This window comes from Aulostomus chinensis, chromosome 10, assembly GCF_037954235.1.
Source record: "Aulostomus chinensis isolate RoL2024-O1b breed Wild chromosome 10, RoL_Achi_v1.0, whole genome shotgun sequence".
Classification (NCBI taxonomy): Eukaryota; Metazoa; Chordata; class Actinopteri; order Syngnathiformes; family Aulostomidae; genus Aulostomus; species Aulostomus chinensis.
In genome coordinates, this window is record NC_141329.1 from 24,975,862 (window position 1) to 24,996,890 (window position 21,029).

At 43.4% G+C, this 21,029-nt stretch overlaps 2 protein-coding genes across 3 annotated transcripts; both read left to right on the forward strand.

Moving 5' to 3' along the window:
* The first annotated feature begins 1,459 nt into the window (after positions 1–1,459).
* Positions 1,460–15,300, forward strand: c2cd3 (C2 domain containing 3 centriole elongation regulator). Of its 2 annotated transcripts, none has more exons than XM_086216582.1 (33): positions 1,460–1,709; positions 2,221–2,490; positions 2,576–2,733; positions 3,173–3,342; positions 3,427–3,590; positions 3,668–3,800; positions 3,878–4,021; positions 4,111–4,258; positions 4,363–4,451; positions 4,665–4,856; positions 4,951–5,069; positions 5,165–5,283; positions 5,406–5,537; positions 5,629–6,087; positions 6,194–6,345; positions 6,475–6,718; positions 6,919–7,102; positions 7,192–7,375; positions 7,607–7,779; positions 7,871–8,006; positions 8,284–8,552; positions 8,860–8,937; positions 9,021–9,608; positions 9,715–10,059; positions 10,162–10,300; positions 10,383–10,447; positions 10,536–10,741; positions 10,839–10,969; positions 11,071–11,214; positions 11,291–11,484; positions 11,578–12,349; positions 13,354–13,450; positions 14,871–15,300. In XM_086216582.1, the coding sequence occupies exons 1-33, from the start codon at positions 1,658–1,660 to the stop codon at positions 15,003–15,005; spliced, it is 6,585 nt and encodes a 2,194-aa protein (XP_086072708.1). In that variant the 5' UTR covers positions 1,460–1,657; the 3' UTR covers positions 15,006–15,300. The 2 variants fall into 2 exon arrangements, with proteins under 2 accessions (XP_086072708.1, XP_086072709.1); XM_086216583.1 differs by having other exon boundaries at positions 6,919–7,060.
* Positions 15,301–15,506: 206 nt separating this feature from the next.
* Positions 15,507–20,692, forward strand: LOC147254991 (dicarboxylate carrier UCP2-like). The gene is made up of 6 exons (XM_086216584.1): positions 15,507–15,997; positions 16,413–16,620; positions 17,549–17,752; positions 17,879–17,980; positions 18,350–18,530; positions 18,619–20,692. The coding sequence occupies exons 1-6, from the start codon at positions 15,872–15,874 to the stop codon at positions 18,731–18,733; spliced, it is 936 nt and encodes a 311-aa protein (XP_086072710.1). The 5' UTR covers positions 15,507–15,871; the 3' UTR covers positions 18,734–20,692.
* Positions 20,693–21,029: the final 337 nt, after the last annotated feature.

The following is a 21,029-nucleotide window of genomic DNA, read 5'->3' on the forward strand; positions in this document are numbered from 1 at the left end:
ACGCAGTCATCGCCGTCCACGTCATTCTGGTTTGATGAAACTGGTTCTCTAACGGAGCGCGTGAACCAGAGCCGTCAGCCTTGTTTTGAGCTTCAGATGGCAGGCTTCATTCATCATGTTCTGCAACCTGTCTTCTTCATTTACTTCAAGTCTGAACTCACACAACCATCTCTGTCTGCATACCACCCAGACATCTCAGATATCTAAGTAGGTCATAACCTCAGCCACCTCAGATCTGAGTGAGGTGGGACATTCACAATATTAAAATTCACCAGGCACCAAGGGGCCCCTATATGAAGCTTCTTTTTGGGACACCCTGCTGTTTGAGTGGCAAGGGTCTGAAAAATAAGGAAGGGGGGGGGGGGGGGGGTTGGAAGCATAACACCTCTGCTTGCTTGCCCACAGCGATATCATGCAGTTTTTCCCCTTCCAGCTCACCAGAGTGTACACAAACACTCTCCATAATCCCAGAGAACTTATTAAGTACTGCACAGTCCTGGCTGCACACAGTAAAGGAACTGCTTGGCTTTTAAAAATCACTTTCTCGTTATTTCAATTAAAAGGGAAGTTAAAGTGGGGATAAAATATGGTTCTACCTACTTTTAGACTCAGAATATAAGCATCTAACAAGTTTGTTTGGGTTTTTTTACAAGTACTTTGGCATGGTAGAAATATTGCACGTGCATCAAATCACTGTGTGTTCGGTATGACTTGAAATATCAGAAGTTAATGTCTTCCGAATATAAATTGCATTTGTGCTAAGACAAATTAAAACTTCCAGGAAGGAAGACAGATTTAACGTAATCACCAACTTGTCTACCTGCGGTCCTCACCTCTTCTTTAGCGCAATGTCAAGCATATAGAATATTTCTACTCATTATGGCGCTTTGGAAACTCGCAAGAAGTAGACTGCAAACTGTCATATAATCAAACTGCTCAGCAAAAGAGGGAGTAAAAATACAAAGCACTCAAAGAGCACGTTCAAATGATATTTTTCTTAAGAGAGAGGTGAATTTTGTCCTGTTAGTGAGTTTATAAACTGATCAGTGCTTCCATCTGGTGGCGATATGAGGGAGCTGAGGAGAATGAAGAAGTGTTATGCGAAACATAGCCTACATTTTAATACTCTAACATTTTACTGAATTGTTTGATTTTTCAGCCTTTTAATTCCTTTTATGCCTTATTCCTATTTCATTTCTTTCCATAGGCGATGTCATTAAAAACCAGGGCAAGAAAATGACAAAACATTAATAGCCTGTGCCAGTTGTTGTAAAATGACAATCTATGTAGCCAATTCAGTTACTCTAATCACAGTCAAATAAATTTAAACAATAGAATCTCTGTCACTACCAATCATATGCAGTCAAGACGTCGACCAAAAGAAGACACGTAAACCCAATTTCCCAGCATGCCTCTGTGAAAGGTAGCGGCATCGGAGGCGGGACAAAAGTTATCCGTCCGAGTTTGTTGCTCGGAAACAGTTTTGCGCGCTGTGGTTCGTGTGTATGTGTACGTGTGTGTGTATGTGTGTGTGTTTTGAGCGCTGCAGCTCCAGTGAAACGGATTACAAGAGAGCTGCTGCTGTGTGATAATGCCTGCTAACGGGTTAGCCACGTCTACGGCCGATATATTATTCACCACGTAACCGAGTGGAGGGATGAAGAGCAGGAAGCAAAAGTCCGCCAAAGCTGGAATCTGCAAAAAGAAAGGTAAACTGCTGTTAGCTAAGCTAACTTAGCTTAGCATGACAGCTAAGGTTGTTTAGTAGCTTTCTTGTATCTGTTGGCTCTTTTGTTGTGTTACTGGTTAGTGTGTTTTTCGGTTAGCGCTACTGTCTTGACATATATTTTCGATCATTCAGAACCCCCCCAAGTATGTGAATCATGTTATGGTTTTGTCCATAGATGCTAACCGTGGTTAAGCTTGAAATAGCATCTGTTTCTGAAGTCAACTGTGAGATGAGCACATTGAATTTTTGTCCCCATTAATTAGCCCCCCTTTATATAAACTATCCATCAATGTATTTGGAGTGGTACCTTATTCCACTCAAGTGACATGTTGCTCTAATTACCCAAGTGACACAGATGGTTTTAGGTTGTAGTGAAGTTTTTTTTTATTTTTTTTTTAATGAAACCCCTTAATACCCGCGATATTATTATTTGAAATAAGCATTTTTGGTGTTGGTGTTTTCCCTTCTTGATCGTGCTGTCCCCCCTTCAGTCCCCAGTGACGTGTCCCCCTCCACCAGCCTGCCTCCACTGGTGGAGGGTCAGCTGAGGTGCTTCCTGCAGGTGACAGTAAGCCGGGTGTTATGGACAGTCCACAAGCCTCCACCTGCGACATTCGTCAGGCTGCGCTGGTGGGGAGAGTCATCCAATGGGACATACTTCTTTCCAAGAGATGGATCGCAACTGTCACAGAAAACCATCAAGACCACAGCTCGCTTCCCAATCTGCTGTGGCCCAAAACAGTTTACCTCATATCTCGCAGGTAACTGAGATGAGGGATTTTAATGTTATCATTGAGTTTGCTATTTTTTAATTAATGAGTGGTGTAATCTGCTGTTCTTGAACAGACATGGGCTCTTTGGTGTTGGAAGCTCTGACAAAATCGGACCATTTGCCGATTGCACGGGCTCAGGTTTCGTCAATCTCCCGTCTCACTCTGACACACCCCATCAGTGGATTTTACACCCTTCTGTCCCCAAAATCTGAAAAGGTTGGAGAGTTGCAGGTCGGTGGAAAATTTAATTTGCCATTTATTTTTCTTACAGTCTGATGTTTGTGCCACGCGGTTTTCTTCATCTAGAACGGCCACTAAGATTCACTCAAGTGTAGTGAATGTGTTGTCATCAGGGGCCTTTGCCGGCGAGCTTCAAAAACTTTTAGTGAGTGCAAAAGAGGGCAAAAATCATTTTATGTGAAGTATGTACTGTAAAGTTCAAGCCCGAAATGAGACACACAATAACGGTAATAGCAGCTGTAATACCACAGACATTAACAAAAGTGATATTTTCTATGATAAAGATATTCTAGCATTCCCAGTCACAGTTATATCAGTGGCTCAAGCTGTTTTCACAAGAGTTTAGTTTTGGGTGCAGTTGTGATTTTTGTAGAGCGCTGTGAGGAGGGCACGTGAATCAGCCTGACAGATTTCTCTGTTAACTCTTTAGGTTTCTCTAAATTTGGAGCCACTGGTTGAAGCCTATGACAGCAGCTCAGGTCCCAACGCAGATGTCACCTCAGGAGAACCAACAGTGACTACGCTGATGGTGCCACCCAAATCACCGGAGGTTGGCAGTGGGAAAAAGTCAGCTGGGAGAACTGATGGAAACACACCGAGGTTTACTACGGAAACTTCTGGAGTTTATTTGCCTTTCAACAATGGACGGACAAACTGAGTTTGAATTTCTAAATTTCTTTTTAGAGGGAAAGACCACTTATATTTCCGAACTGCCCAGAAAGACAAAGGCAAAGATGAGTCACTGGAGAATCAGATTCCGGCAACAAACAGATCTCAGAACAGGCAAACAGAAGGGAATCCTTCAATTCAGGAATCTCGGGGCCAATTAATCAATGATATCCTCCCAGGTGTGTTATAACAAGAGCATGCATCAGTTTTACATAACTACTCCTGAATGAATGCACATAATTGTCCCTCATCTCAGTCATTCTAGAGCGTGGGAACAAACTTAGGAACGCTATGGTGGTATCAGCGCTAAAATGTGACCTGGATTCTGTACAAACTCTGAAAGACATCCCTCTCCCTCTTCAAAAAGATAACGTCCGACCAATTTCCAAGTGAGTGTAAAAAAATGCTTGGAAAAAAATTGATTGAGTGATTCACAGTTTTTAGAACTTTGTTTTTGTGTCTTCAGGCTTCCTCCACCCCCCTCCGGGATGTTTCTCCAAAATATACTTGAGGCTGATTCAACTGTCAAACACTCAGGAGATGTTCCAGAGTGCAGACGTGACTGTCCTGCTGACATGGATCATAGAGTTTTAGAGCTTCTCCTTGGCCGGTACCTGTCTGCCTTTCAAGTCCAAATTTGATAGAAAATGTAAGTTGTGTGTTTTCCTGAAATGTGTTAACTCTTGTCTCTCTTTTCAGCTTAAATACATCTCCTCCACCTCTGTGGGATGGTGAGACTTCCCTTCCGGAGTCTCTGTCCAGTCATAGCAGCGTTGGTGTGGATAGTGAACTCAACGACCCACAATATGACAAAAGTTTACTGGAGAATTTGTTTTACAAAACCGCTGTAAGTAGGTGTTTTTCACTTGATTTTTTTTTTAAAGAAAAAAACTGTGTGTTTCTTGTGTAAAAGCTCTAAGTTTTCCCCTCATTTTCTCTCTTCTTTGTCAGATTTCAGACACCATACCAGATGACACAGAGGTGGATGTTCAGAAGAGGGAGAAACCACAAACTCATGCTCAAAAAAAATCTAGTGACAAGTAAGGGCTTTGCATGCAACTAAACCTGTGTTCCTTGACTGTTAATCAGTATAAAACTCCTTTCAGTAAAAGAACTGACAGCCTGACCTAAATTACTAGATATATGTATGAATGTATTGGAATATATCACCTGGAATTTGAGAAGTTTGAGAAAAGACCAAATGTAAAACACCTTCAGAACATTTAAACCCACCATTCTGTAACTTTGTCCAGTCCAGGTCCAGAGCCTCATCCAGGTGGGGGTATTCCTCTGAGTGAAGAGCAGCTGACCTTGCTGAGTTTGATCCGAGTAGCGAAAGTGACCATCGATTCGCTGACTGTGCCTCCAGGCAGCACAGCCTCCACACCTCGAACTACTGCTCGCAAGGGGAAACCCCCTCCTCCACCATTAACCAACAAGAAATGGTAGGTCAGATATGCAACACTTAACGGATTTTATTCATAAATAACATTTTCATGATAAATAACTAAAGTGTGATTAAAATGTGCTTTGTTTTAGTTGCACATTTTTTGTCGAGTACGTGTTCCCGATGGCTTCTGCTGCTAGCCGACCTGCTCGGAGTGCAGCTTCAGACGTGGAGGTGACCAGAGCAGTTTCCAATAAAGGCACAGGAGGAGGTATAACCTGGTTCAATCGGCCTTTGTGAAGTCCACCTCAATGGAAAACACACACATTTTTGAAACTATCCGACACTTGTGTGATTTTTTTTCAGTGGTGAAGTTCCATCAGCACTCTGTGTTTCCTGTCCACTTAAGTAAACCAAGAGTTGAACAGTGGTGGGGAACTGACCTCATTTTCAAGATTCACTCTCGAAAACATGACCAAAAGAAGGTAGGTGTAATTCTACAATTAATAGTCGTTATTTTATTACCTTACTGACATGGCTACAAATGTTTCTTCTTCTAAATACCCGGATTTAAGTCCTGAGATGACCTAGACTTCTCTGATTGCAGCCTGTTCTCATCGGCAAAGCGGTTCACCCACTGCGCTGTCTGCTGCAGAGCAAGCAGCTGAGTCAGTGTGTCGCCTTACCAGTGCACAGTGTGGAAGGGAACAAAGACAGGCAAGAAATCGGGCCCCTCAAGGTAAAACGTTGCTTTCAACGAAGCACTGCGGTTTCCAAGCCCCCTGTTAATCATCCAGATGGCTGTCATATATTTATCTTTTTACCTTTAGGTGTCGCTAGAGCTCGCTGCAGACAACAAAGACCCCTATCCTAAAAAAAGCAAAAGCAAGGTGGCTTGGAGAGACGTTTCATTTTCACACACTCTCCCCAGTCCTGACAGAGAGCCCAGCTCCATATGTCATCAGGTTGACACTGGGAGGGAGGAAACACCATATCACTCCTTAGAGGACACCAGATTGAACAGCTCTAGCCCCCAGAAATCTTTAAAAGTATCCTCACCTCCTCATCCCAGCCTCCACACAATTCATCATAAATCACAGCACCAAGTGGAGGAAGACCCAGAAATCTTGTTGCATATGTTACTCATGGTGCCAGATGGGAAGAACTTCACCTATGGGCCCATGCAGGCTCCAAACATCTACTTGAACTGTAAGCTCTTTTGGTGTGATGACATGGCGAGATCTGTCGTCAGCTGGGGTCAGGCAAACCCTTCGTTTAACTTTGTTCAGGTAAATTCAAGAGAGCCTGTCAACCATAATGTATTTTGATTTAATCATGCAGTAGAATGCTGATTTCTGTCAGGTCAAATTGTTTTCTTCCCATCCTGTGTCTCAGGTAACTCCTGTGGCTTTAACAAGGAAGCTGCTGGAGCGGATGAAGAATAACATGATGGTGATTGAAGTGTGGCAGAAAATGGGAAGCTCAGGGCAGGATCGACTCGTCGGCCTTGTTAAATTACCTCTTCACCAGTTTTACATGTCATTTAGGCAAGTTACAACTTTTATTTGTCTTTTTTGAAAGAGATGTGAAAAACACGCACACACAGCAAAGAACATATTAATGAATTTTTTTAATCCTACACACACTTTTAACTCTTTTCTCTTCTTCATCTCTAGGGATTCCAAGATAGCCCACCTTCTCCTCCAGGCGCAGTTCCCTGTTTTAGGGGTGGACTGCTACATACCAGTCGTTGATGTATTCTCAGGTAGTTGCAAAGGAAACCTCAGGGTTGTTTTGGCTATGGGCCGACCAGAGCAGATACTTGCCCTGCAGCGGACAAGAGATGAGGAGGCTGATTCTTGGTGTCATCCCGTGCGACCAGTTCATCTGCTTGATCACCAGCCACACACACAGACAAAGGTCAGAGTTGGCTACAGCTATGTAGTGTATTTCTTGTGATATTTTGTATATTATGTCAAACAGATACTTATAGGTGGTGAATGGTCCCCTTTTGGAGTTTTAAGAGACAATCTTTTATCTCCACCATTGATTTCAGTCAAAGAATCTTGTGCATAATGTCAGTGCTGACACCTCCTTTCACCATGATGTCTCTTCCCCAGGGGAGTGCAGCACAAGAGCAATCCTTTAGAGAGCATCTCTTTATAATAAGGGTTGAGAAGATCAGTGGGCTGACACCACTGCAGTCTACAGTGTGGGGTGAAGCGGACTGCTACGTCCAGTACAGTTTCCCCTGCCAGGAAGGTGACTCAGCTGCCGAACTTGATGCAACCCTCTACGAGAGCAGTGAGGACACTTAAGTGTACAAATGTGTCAACCCAAGAAGTTTTTCCTTCTCTGTTTATCACTTAAACCTGTACCTCGTGTCACTGTAGGCATGAACCTGAAGCCTTTTCGCACCACCACCACTCTCTGTGTTCCTGATCCGTTATTTGGCCATACAGAGACTCATGTGCTTTTGGCACCCGAAGGAGTGCCTGTCCAGCAGCTGCTGCTCAGCTCTTTCTCAAGTCAAGGCCCAAGCAGCAGAGGTGGTGTCACATTTGAAGTGTGGTGCAGGTTTGTGTTTTTTTTGTTGTCTAACCTATCTAAAACAATGTTACTTGACAAATCTTACATCTTAAACCTTAATTATAAGCCTGGAGTTGAGAAACCTGACTTCCTCAGAAACATAACTCAGCCATTAGACATACGCGTCTCTGCAAGTAAGAAATACTACATGTACAAAATGACAGGTTCAATCCGTGTAACTTTATGGGGCTTGAATGTTAAGTGTTTGTGTCTCTGCAGATATTATTATCCGAATGTCCGTGATCAGCTTGTGGCCAAAGGCTTGCTCCCGTTGTCCAAGCTGTGTGCCATGGTCACCATGCAGAAACAGCATCCTGATGAAGCCCAAATGTTCTCCCTGTCTCTGGTCCCAAGGACAGACAGTCCCTCGGGACATCAGCCTCAGCCCTCAGGTACACACACACAACTGGGGTAATGGTAATATGTTACCGCGTGGACACCAGTGTAGTAGCTATGATTTTGTGACTCTTTTGTTTTTCTCAGGCCTGCTAGATGTATGCATTCGTTACAAACACCGACCTGTGAGACCTGAAGGACAGACTGGCAGAGGAGCTGCCTCTCGTATCGTGACACTTGTGGCTCAAGTGCACAGGGCGTGTGGTCTGCAGGCAGCAGCGAGGTACATTACTCCCTTTGTCCACTTGATGGAGCTGCAATTGCCTTAATATGTTGCTGGAAAAATACAAGCCTCAATCAGTCAGGATTGATGATGGATGATGGATTCGGGGACGACTACTCTATCACTCTTGCAGTGACTAGTGGCAAATGCACAGCATTCAATAAATAAGCCAAGAACAATCCTTGTTGTCTTGGCTGTCTGTCGTGTGGCTGAGAAGACTACTGGTTCCTCTTTTACATATTTACAGACGATGTTACTGGTTTGCCTTCTGTTCCAGGTCCTTATCTGAACAAGATGAAAGGTTCAGCTACTTTGCTGAAGTTGGAGTCAACACGTATATCACAGTCCAGTTTTCGTTTTTGCCTGAGAATGAGAAGCGATGCACCCGTGTTGTTGCCAGGACCTTTTGCCCGGAGTTTGACCACCATATGGAGGTGCCCTGTGATATGCTGGTTCAGAGAAGCAGTGGAGAGAGCTGCAGTCTGGCTGAGCAGCTGGAGGAGGCCTCTGTTGTCTTCACAGTCTGGAACAGAGACAATCGGAAAGGTTCATCAGAGCAGATCATTTTGTGCTGTCTTATTATTTACAAAAAATGTTTTATGTGCATAAATGCCTAATAATTAGTGATGTTGTTTTCAATAGGTAGTGTTACTGTTCTACCCTTTTATTTTTCAATATGAACAGTAATCAGTCTAGGGGTGGTTTATTATGAACAGAGTTAATGCAAAGATCTGTTTTCTGTCGCAAAAAATATTAAATTGCAGAAGCTTTCTTGAGAATTTCTAGTTTTGTCTCTATTATCTGTTTGTATTTGCCTATATTTTTCATAATTTTTTTCTTTTTCTTTTGGCAGCAAGTGCTTCCAAGCCAAAGGATGTGATTTTGGGCACAGTGAAAATTAGACTGGCTGATCTCACGCGTAAAAGAACAGGTATGCTCCACTATACGGCTGCAGTAGATATCAGTAGATATTCTGACGATCAACAAAATCATTGTTTCTTTGTCTGCCTCAAGGTATTTATGGCTGGTTTGGAATCCGTGCATCTCAGGACCAGCTCATCTTGGTTGGGGGTCTTGAGATCTCTGTCAGTTTCACCCACCCCTCAGACAGAGAAAGAGTCATTAAAGCTGCTCAGGGCTTGGGTTGGGAAATGCCGTACGTTGACTGTGAAAGGCTAAATTATGAAGAGGAGGACGTGTGGAAAATGCTCCTGACCTTGTCCATGCCCAGAGCTTGGATGCCTGTTCACTGCTTGCTTCTTCCGGGACATACTGAGCTCCAGCGCTCCACCTACTGCTATTTGAGATACAAATTCTACGACCAGGATGCTTTCTGCTCTCAGCTGAAACACCCCTCAGTCATTGAGAGTGGGGAGGAAAGCCAGGCTGTAGTGAGTTTTGAAGGTAGTAGGACTGTTGAGCTGATGAGCACCCAACCTTTAATGTGGTACCTTCTAGAAGAACGGCTGGAGGTTCAGGTGTGGGTTGCTTTTAAGAAAGATAAAACCCAAAGGCCCAGTGACACCGACCGCTTGGTGGGCTCTGCGTTCATTGATCTGTCCTCTCTTGCAAAGACAGAAGACCAGAAGTTGACTCTCAGTGGTACGGAATATTTAAATTTGCTATACTTAAGCAAACATTTTATTCCTTACTGACGTTTTAAGTTGTTTTTTTTTGTGGGTGCAATAACAGATTTGTTGTTTGACAGGAGTGTACCCGCTGTTCAGACGCTCGGCAACAAACCTGCAGGGGGCTGCTCTCCGAGTGCACATCACCCTGACCTCCAGTTGTGTCCCCAGGAATACAGCTACTGTCCACCACAATGAGGTGGACTCTGACAGCCAGGGGGAGCAGTTTTTAGAAGCGATAGAAGCCGCAGATGAAGCCCCTTCACCCACTCCACCTGCAAAATCCCTCACACAAAGCCTGCACCAGGAGACGTCACCAAGAGCACCTCAGGACACCACATCCTCGCAGCACACAGAAACAAGTGCAGATGAATCCTTCCCTGTGACCATCACCGTGGACAGAGCTATGCACCTGAATCTGAAAGGTGAGCCTGCGACCAGGAATAATTTTGTCTGAATTAAAAAAAAAAAATTATTTATGTTTTTTTTTTCAAACAACAATAATGTGCGTTATCCTTTCCTGGCAGGTTGCCCATTAGCTGAGCGCAATGACGGGACACCATGCTGCTGTGTGTCGTACGTCACCGCTGATGCTGCTGAACCAGTATCCACAGCTATAGTAGCCAATGCTAACTGCCCTGTGTGGGACCATCAACATGAATGCAGGTTAAAGCCATATTGCGGACGTCATGGCACATGAAATCACTATTAACAGATATGAGACTGATATATTCTGTCAAATTAACAGGCTTTCCAGGGAACTACTGGTTGACCCACAGCAATCTCTTGTGTTCAAAGTGTGGCACAAAGGAGGTAGAGTGAAAACGTTCTCTTAACGACATGTGTCACATTGATCTTTAAGATAAATAGATTCAGCCTTGGTTTTGTTTACCCCCCATAGAAATGGAGCGGGTGATTGGATTTGCCTCTGTAGATCTTTCCCCCTTGCTCTGTGGGTTCCAGTCAGTGTGTGGTTGGTATAACATCACGGACTTCAGCGGGCAGTGTCACGGTCAGCTCAAAGTGTCCATCACTCCTCTAAAATGGGTTCAAGACCTCCGCGGGCAGAGAAAAACTGTCAGTGAAGAAGCTGTCAGCAACTCATCAGTAAGACAAATCTGACACCCTATGCTGTGTTTTCCTGTTCTCATTTGGAACAAAGGACATCTTCAGACTAATAACTACAAATGTGTGTCACTAACAGACGTTATTCCAAGCCTTCCCTCTCAGCTACCACACCACGGCCACATACAGCACCTTCCCGTCCCACATCAGTCGATACCCTGAGCAAAAGATCTCATCCCCTGCCCGTATGAATATGCTGTTTTCTGAAAGGTTTGTACAATGTTTCTCAAATATCTTCATTTAAAATGTATCCATACGTGCTTAAATAATCCTCTCACTCTTTTACATCTTCACAACTGTCCCTGGTCCAGTGAGAGTGGTCGTCATAATGAGCACATGGACAAAGTGCGCCATTACCACCAGAGTCTGCAAGAGCAAACAGCATCTCAGTCTGTCTGTAGCAGCATTGCTGATGACATCAGTCCCTCCAGCTCTGTGCTGTTCTCAGCACTCAGGTAGCCGTCCACATATTGGCAGTCCTGCTTTGTAGATTGAGTTCTTTCAGACATTAAACTGAGATGCTTCTTCCAGGAAAAAGCTGAGCGAGCTGGACAACATCCAGAGATATTTCAACTGTAAGCTTTCAGCTCCCATATTCCCAGCTATGAGTGAGCAGGAGTGTCATAATAAGCAAGAGGAACATCAGCAGGAGTCAGAAACAGACACTTGCCAGCTTTTTCTCAAATCCAACCAGTTAGTTGGAGAAGTCAACAATATTATTAGTGGTGAGTTGGAATTTCCAAATGTAGAAATACAGAATAATGTTGCACTTGTGTTGAAACAAAAAAACCCAAAATGTTACTGCTCTCCTCTTCTAGGTCTACGGGGTCAACACCTAGAAACAATTCCCTCAAACTCAGGCAGCAGCACAACAAGTCCCCCTGTTGGAGACGACAAACCTCCCACTGTCCCTGGGAGTGTCTCCAGTCTACACATACCTTCAGTTCCTTACCAAGAAGACGCATCTCATCCAGACTCACCACCTCCACAAATGTCTGAAGAACATACTGACTCAGAAGCTGACGAAGAACAGGGCAGTCAGCATGACCCGGCCACCGGGATCGAGGATGAAAATCCAGAAGGAACAGACGATGATGAAGATCGACAGATATGTGGAAGTGAGGAGGAGACAGATGATGATGAAGATTATGAAGAGGTGGTGGTGAAGCCAAGGGCTTTAAATGAGGTGACCTCTTTAACTGACAAAACTAGTCCTTGGACCAGCATCCTGTCAGATCCTGATCTGGTTTCTCTGGAGAGTCAGGAGGTCCAAGAGGAGCTGGAGCTGGACAGGAACCAGAATGAGGAGAACAGGAGTCCCCTAACATTAAAGACTAAAAAGCTGCATACTCTGGACTCTAGTGTGAAACATGAATGCACCACGAGAGAGGCGAGTCATCAACATCAAACTGACAGTTTTAATGGATCATCAGATGACTCTTCAGACAGAGAGGGTGATGGTGATGGGACGTTGCGCGATGTAAATGAGGAACACGGAGAAGAGCCCACAAACGCAGAGCCTGAGGATACATCCACATCCGCTGATGATACTTCATATTCCGAGGAGACTCAAAACCCAAAACCTCCACTGTATCCTTGATCATTTCTCATTGTTACCTTTCCAAGCAGGTAAATGCTAGCATACGCCAAAGATTCATGGTGCAGCTTCTTGCCGAGTCTCTACCATTCTGAAGCTTATGTGCTTTACACTGCTGCAAGGAGACTAGACGTTGTATTGTTGCTGTGACAACAACTCTTAGCATTTTCCAATGCATGAATTCCAACAGCGATTAATCAGTTACTTGCTTGCAGCTGCAGCTGTAGCAGTGGCAAGAACATGAAAAAAGAGGGTCATAAATTTGGAGCAGTTCTTGGGTGCTTGGGTGAAACAGCTGGTGATAAGTTTGAGGTAATTAGCATCAGGTCAACGGCAGCATGTAGACACTAAAAACCACGATTCACTTTAACACTTCATTTAGCCTGAAACGACTTTAGCAGCTGAGTCACAGGTGATGCTGACGGTACGAGTCAGCCTGAGAGGCGCCACTTTACAGCACTGCCACTGATATTGGTATTTCAGAACAGAATGCCACTTGGAGCTCCCTGCAATGCAAACCTGCTCACGGGAGAGCTTGTGGACTGATTTTAATTGGTAGCTTTGAAAAAACAACTTCAAATTCATTTGCCGGATCAGCTGTTGTTATTGTTGTTGTTGCCCTCTTCAAAATTTGACAGTCAAGTCAGAGTCGATGATTGTTACAAATTGCCGCAACATAATTCCAGCCTGTTAATTACATACATTTATTTATTTTCCCTCCATTTGCTTCTCCAAAAAAAAATCAACTGGTTTTGTGTTGGATATCCACTCATCATGACATGAACAGCTGCAGGAAGCCCTGTACAGTCAGTAACTCAAAAGAACAGTGTCAGCTCTGGGCCCCCAGCTCGTCATGACAACTGCCCACTTGTGTGAGTGTCAGTGGTTTGATTTATCAGCTCCTCATTTTTGTATTAGGTATTTGTCAGATTCAAGGCATCTGGTGAATATTTGATCATCACTCGTGTGTTTTTTTTCTTTAACCCTCCTCGTCAAGCTCGGTCCCTAATTTTTTCCTCCCCTCTCACAAACTGGAGGCGTCTTTGAGGGCCATACGTTTAGCTCCATCTTTCTCCCAGCTGTCCAGTGACGCAGTGAGTATTTCTACTCATTCAAGCTCTTTCCAGCGAGTTCATTGTGTGTCTTTATTGTGTACATAAACAGAAATAATTCTTAATGCTAAGCAAATGACTTTGGGATAAAGCAGTTATTAATGCAGACCCAGAGCACAACCAGACTTTACTCTAGTTCAGCTTTTGCAACGCATAAGTTAGCATGCAACAAGCTGTGTCCCTACCAAACAGTGAACTGATATCCAAAAACCATCGCCATAGAAAGACTCTTTAAGAAGAGAAGGCATCGAGTTTGACTCATTGACTGCCATTTGACTTGTGTCTCGTGGGAGAAAGAAAAAGAAAGAACATGTCTACACGGATTTTAAGTCCAGTTTTACACCCACTATCATATGATCCACCTAGTATTACAAAGACCTCAAAGAGACGTGCACACGGCTTTGCCGTCACACAAATGATCAGTTTACACTGTGAGATGAAGTCACGCCGCAGTCATCCGTCATATTTGTTGACTGCACAGAGGAGAGCAGCTCATCTATCCATGTCCCAGAGGTTTGTAAAAGGTGTGACGAAATAGTTTAAACAGATCAAAGGGGCAGCATTTATTTGTATCCCATCTGTCACCGTCTGCGAACTATTTATGAGAAACGGGTATGCACTGAAAACACTCCTTTCCCCCGACCCTGACCACTGTGGGTCTCATCTGGAGCTTTTTAAAGAATGTAACAGGCTGGGTTTTTTTTTGTCTTGTTTTTTTACTTGAATATGTGAGTTTTGGGAAAGTTTCATTGCTCTCCATTGTTTCACATTGGTTTATTGAATTTAAAGTGATTCAGGTAGCTTCAGTGAACCATCAGGCTTTGTTTGTAGTTACCTGATTATAAAATAATTCTAATGTGTGACTAAAGTAAGACTCATTTCTGCGTTCTTCAAACATTCATGACATTATCTGCTTTATACTGTGATGAAACGGCACATCTTACAGAGGTAAGGAAGCACACGTATTGGGAGCTCACACACACACACACACAAATGGAAAAGTATGTGGTCATCACACCAATGTTGACGGGCCCAATTTCGATGAGTGTGTGGAGATTAGAGATGGTAATCTGCAGTTCAGGTGAGGTTCCAGAGGTCAGAGTTGATGCGCTGCTGTCACCAGGAAGGACATTGCAAAGAATCAATCCTGTTTCACTGCTGGCACGACAGCACTGATCCGTGAGACTGGCCTGTTGACATCGTTGACATTTGTAGACATGAAACAAAAACTGGTTAGATCTGTTTGAGTGGTTATTCATCTGACTGCACACTGCAGAGTATTCAGGACGTCATTGTTGGTGTTAATTTGCCTGTTTGTCTTGAATCTTAACCATGCTACAAGGGATTCCATTTTTATTTCCGCAGATTTGATACCACAGTTGTAATTGTTTTGATCTTGTAGGAGCAGAGCGCTCCAGTTCACAGTGTTCCTGGCAGAGGTCCTCGGCCGCGTCCCAACATGTCGCCATCATCCATGAAGAAAGAGACTGAAAGAATAGCAAAGATATTTGCTGCTCAGTTTGATGACGATCGCTAGTGTATCGTAGTTTAGGTTGGATAAATGTTCAAGGGTAATAACTCCTCTCTTTAATTCCCCTTGTGTAGCAGTTATAAACAGAATGCCTAAACAAAGACAAGTCAGAACTCTCCAGGTATGGACACCTGCTGGAACAGTTGCATTTCTGGCAAAGACATGAATAAACATAAATCCTCCAGCATTATATGTGAAGAAGCATTTTAAATGCACTGCTTGTATACTCTGCTAGGGGAATAAGGAGTCACTTATTCCGGGTAAACTCTACTTCTGAAAAGACCATGTAAATTAGTGTAAAATGCATTTTTATAAATAAATATTTTTATGTTTTTAATTTTTTTCAGCGTTGTCTTTTTACTACTTTGTCTCTACCTGGAACTGCATTCCTCTCTCATGTGTGACTACAGGTGGAATCATTACGCAGCAGTTGTGCAAGTGTGTGTTTGTTTGTGTGTGTGTGTGTGTGTGTGTGTGTGTGTGTGTGTGTGTGTGTCTCCCCCAGGTGTGTGTTTGTATTCCAGGTGTGCCGAAGGCGCAGCTCTGCTCTACCGCGTCTGCTACAGTCAGGCGTCATCGTTACATTTCAAGAACGAATCAACAGTTGTTTTTGTTTTTCTTGGTTTTTGGGTGTGTGTTTTTTTTTTTGGTGCTTTGTTTGGTGCAGATGGGGCAAGAAAAAGACTTTCAAAACTTTCCATTACCTGAAACTTGACGGAGCGAGTCTGCCGGTGAAGTCGTGATGGGGCGATCCAGACGTTTGTACCAGTCTTAACCGGGAGAGCACGCGGCTTTTGTCTCTGTCCTCTCTCTTTTTGTGTACCTGTTCTCTATAGTAGTTCCTCAAACCCCACCCCGCTTTTGACTCAATCATGGTCGGTGGAGGAACAGCTGATTTGGCCATTGCTGTTCCCGTCAAGCTCTTCTCAGCGGGAACAGCTGGCTGCGTGGCCGACTTGGTCACCTTTCCTCTGGACACAGCTAAAGTCAGACTGCAGGTGAGGAGCGTTGACTGTCAGGTTCATAGTCTGGAAGCAGGTACTTAGTGGAATAATAAGATTCCGATATGTGTAGTGTAGAATATGGTTACTACTTATTTACTTTATTATCTATTTAAATATGCTGAAGCACCAATCAGACTTTTAAATGTAATCATATTTTACTCTTAAGTATATCCAGGCAATAATTCTGATCGTCTGCACAGACACCCTGGAGAGAAACTGTTGTGCCGTGTTTACTGTGACCTCTCAGTTTGCTGACCAAATGTGATGTGGATGACATCAGAATTTTTTTCTGCTCATTACTGGGACACCAGTCTCAGTCCTAGATCTGGTTTTGTTGGGCTCTTCTGTCATTTCCATGTCATTGAAGGCATCCTCAACATAATTTGTTGTGCGTTCATGTTTACTTTAGATCCAAGGTGAATCCAAGCCACCAGTGGAGGGCCAGCGGCCCAAATACAGAGGTGTGTTCAATACCATCCTCACCATGGTCAAGACTGAGGGGCCGAGGAGCCTGTACAGAGGACTGGTGGCTGGTCTGCAGAGACAGATGAGCTTCGCCTCAGTCCGGGTCGGCCTGTATGACACCATGAAGCAGTTCTACTCCAGGGGGTCAGAGAGTATGTGTCCAAAATGTTTGGTCAGACTTTCAAAAGTGTTTAGCCGAGAGTTGACTTATTCTTCAGTAATTTACTACTTCATCCTCCAGTTGTATGTCAACAAACATATGCTAAATACATGGGATCATATGGTCTCTTTACATTGCAAACATAAGGAATGACAAACGTGTGAAATGCCTGAAAGCGTCAGTCTAACCAAACACACAAGCAAGCTGGAATCAGTGGGGCCTAAACACACACGTCCTGAAGACCAGGCTCAGATAACATGACGATGCGTCCACTGCAGCCGGAGTTTGACTGTTGCTGAGACAGAGTTACTTTATCAACATTGCAATGACTGTTCTAGACATGTTTCTCAAAGCTAATGTGAAATCTTTATCCAAAAGAACCAACGACAGTATTGTTTCTCCAGATAGTAGTATGTGTGCCTTGTAGCGCCTCCTGCTGCCCAGCGCTTGCTGAACCTCTAAAAATACCTGATTCATCTTAATGTATCCATCAATCATCTACTACTGCGTTCATTCAAGACTCCCACAACTGTGTTCAAACATAAATACCATGAATATTACAGGGAGACTTGATCTAATGGGGTGGACTGAAAATGCACAGAAAGCCTGACATCAAACTGCAAGATGTGCATTCTTTGAACTCATTGCTGGAAAGCAGCTCTGGGATGTAGGTCACAAGGTAGATTCCTCTCTCTGCATGCATGCTGGAGGCAAGAAGCTCTTTACCGGATCGTCAGCGTTGACAGCTAGAGAGAATTTTTCCTTTCCAAACAGCAGCGTCAGTTTCATGGTGCTGCTTGTTTTTTTGTTTGTTTTTTGCTGTCTCGTTGTCTGTGGTACTGGAGGAGTTATTGTTAATGTCATGAGAAATATGTGGAGTTCCCTGCATGAAAAGTAGACGTGTCTGCTTGTTGACGCAGATGCTGGAATCGTGCCTCGGCTGCTGGCTGGCTGCACCACGGGCGCGATGGCAGTGGCCATCGCTCAGCCGACTGACGTGGTGAAAGTCAGGTTCCAGGCTCAGGTCTACCTGCCTGCAGGCGGGACCGTGAAGAGATACAGCAGCACTATTAATGCCTACAAGACCATTGCCAGGGATGAGGGGGTTAAAGGGCTCTGGAAAGGTCAAATATGATAAGAGGTTTTATTATTGCAATGTTATTTTAGTCCCATTTAGCTGAAATATTCCACATTTTGTCAGAGATGTTTTGTTTTTATCGGTTAAAATGAAACTTTTAGGTCTTTTTTAGGCTGTCTGCCAAATATAACTCGTAATGCCATCGTGAACTGCTCGGAGCTGGTGACCTATGACATCATCAAGGAGTTCATCCTGAAGTACAGACTGATGACAGGCAAGTACAAACACTTCAAATGGAAATCTTCAGCACTGCAGGCGCCTCCCTGCCCCTCAGTACTGTTTCCTGCCCGGTCCTTTAAGTAATGAGGAGAAGGGAGCTCAGCGCTGCCAGTTAAAGCGCAACCCAACTTCCTCATGAGGGCTTAGTTTACTGTTGTAAAGCAGCAAACGTAATCCAGTTCCTGTCTGTAATATTTAATAGCTGAGCTGATAAATGATGTGGTGTGTTTTTTGTGTTGTTACATTCACTGATTTTGCTGCTACTGGTAATCTGGTACTACTAGTACTCCCAGTTAACTTTAATCTTACTTCTACATGTTTAAATAAGGTAAGAAGTGAACGTGTCAGTGTTTTTCCTCCACAGACAACATGCCGTGCCACTTCACAGCGGCCTTCGCAGCAGGTTTCTGCACCACTGTCGTAGCTTCCCCGGTAGACGTGGTCAAAACTCGCTTCATGAACTCAGGGCGTGGGCAGTACAGCGGTGCTATTAACTGTGCCTTAACCATGCTAATGAAAGAGGGGCCCACGGCTTTCTATAAGGGGTGAGGATACGTGTCGGAATAAATATAGTGCAAATCTGTGACAAAGCATAAAGCTAATGTTCCTCAATTCATCTGATTCTTGTTTCAGATTCATGGCCTCGTTTCTGCGTCTTGGCTCCTGGAACATTGTGATGTTTGTGAGCTACGAGCAAATTAAAAGAGCTGTGATAAGATGTCAACGGCATTGGGAGTCTCCACTCTAATCTGGCACAGTCTGGCAGCAGGTTGGTGCCACGGTCAGGGAATGTTGCTGGTACAGCTACGCTGAGACAGTGATTCACAATCCTCCTGGAGACAGACACAAACTGGTTTTGACAGCCACTGGTCCAGACCTGCTCCTCAAGATTAAAAGTGCAGCTTAAAGAGGTGGTACCTCCAAGACAAACTGCTGGGATGACAAATGCTGGAGTTTTGTTTACAGGAGTAGGTGGTTTTCCAGAATAGCATCTTCCTGTGGGGATGAAGGTTTCTGTCATTAACGGAACAATTAATTTCTTTTCTTTTCTTTTTTTTTGGTATATCTGATGTCAGGGGACAGTCTGTCTTTTACGGGAAGCTTTAGGCATTTAGTGCAGCAGCTTATCAATTATCTGAAGGCTGTTTTACAGTCAATGAATTAGTCGTTTGTAGTTTTGAAAAAAAGCTTTCCTGAAGCACAGCGGTGATGTCATTAGAAGGCTTGCTTTGTCTCACCAACGTCACCTCAGAAGAAAAGCAATATGTTTTTGCAATTTTTGGATTGAGGGAATGTGTACCAAATAAAATTGAAATTTAAAGAAAACTTTTACAATTAATCAGTCGTCACAATATTTGTCGGATCTTTTCCAGTCAGTCCGATAATCAACTCGATTTTTTTTTTTTTTTTTTAATCTCTATAAGGAATCAGCCATAACAGCCAGGTACATTTTAAGGTGAAGAAAATCATTGTCGTCATGAGAGTTTAATTTATCTTTACGGTTTATATTGTGTTTTATATTTTCTCAACTTATGTGAGTAGTGAGGTGGAGAGTGTGGAACTGGAACTGTTGTCATTCAGGGGATATCTGGTTCTCAGTTATAATCCATATTGTTGTACTGTATGTTCATATCAGCATCAATACAGCGACATCCTTCAGTTGCATTGTTGTCATCCAACCTATGAATGTTTCCTGATGTCGAGATGTTTGAGTTGTTCATTTGCTCCGTCTCTGAGGTTTAAATCAAGCTCTGTAACTTAGCCCCTATTCGTGTTTCCCCACACTTTTCTCTTGTGAATTTTAAATTTTTTTTCTGTAACTTATCATATTCAATCAATTCAATTTAAGTCTTTTAATATATATTATATATTTCATTTTACTCTGATGCTGTTTTTTGTTTTTGGTGAGGAAGTTCCTTGTTGTTAAAAGGTGCTATACAATTAAATGTTCTATTCCTTGACTCAGTAGTGATTCATACACTGGATTCACGCCAGCAAGACATTCTCCAAACACATGAAAGTGTGAGGATTATAAACCGCCCGACTGCTGCAGTTAGACATGCAGGCTTATTGTGCGAACACGTCAGAGAGTGCAGATCTCCACAACAGATCAGGTACCTGTCAGCCTGCAGTGGCTTTGCTGTGGCATTTTGATAACTTCAAATTTGGAAGCCATTTGAAATGTAAATAATGTCCTGAACAACATGAAACTATGCAAAAATGACTACTTCTCTTTTAGATATTGCAAAAGGTGAAGCACAAAACAACGGAGAGGAACATTCATAGGTCTGTGGGTGTAATTAAATACTTGTTAACATGCTCCACCTTGCCTGTCCCGTAGAGCCAGAACAAGAGCATCTTGTCCGGGGCGAATCGGTGTAGCAGCCTTTATCGTGATTTGTGGTACTTTGGCTAACCCTAAAAAGAGGTTGGCTGAGTTGATGTTGAGCAAACTGGAGTTACCCTTCAGGAGGTTGCTCGGTTCGGCTTACCGAGTTTGTCCCGACTCATTAGACACTGGGTGTGGTGCAGACTATTAACAGGCATTACTGACATGATAGTCTACATGGTTTCACATTGACCTTTGACCTTTTGGGTATAAAAGGTCATCACTTCGTCATTTACAGCTTTTTCAGATATTTGTGTGAAGTGCTGATATAATTGTGAGTTTGCAAATTCTTCAATCATGGTGAGAAAAATTGTTTGTTTGACCTCTGACCTCTTTTGAGTTCATTCTTAAGTCCAGGTGGATCTTGGTGTGCAGAAATTCCCTCAAGAGGCTCCAGAGATTTCTTGTTAACAAGAATGACACAATCAAACAGCCCAGAAACATGATGTCTCCAGCAGGAAGCTCTGTCACAAGATATTATGACTGCACCGGACGAGCAAGACCAACGAATCAATACCAGATGTTAATACTCGACCGGGAAAAGAAGACACACCTCTTTTTTTATTGCATTGTATTTCTCTGTTGATTTTATATTTGAATGCAAAATTCAAGGTTTTCATATCAAGTGATCCAGAGACTCAAAATCAATACCAGA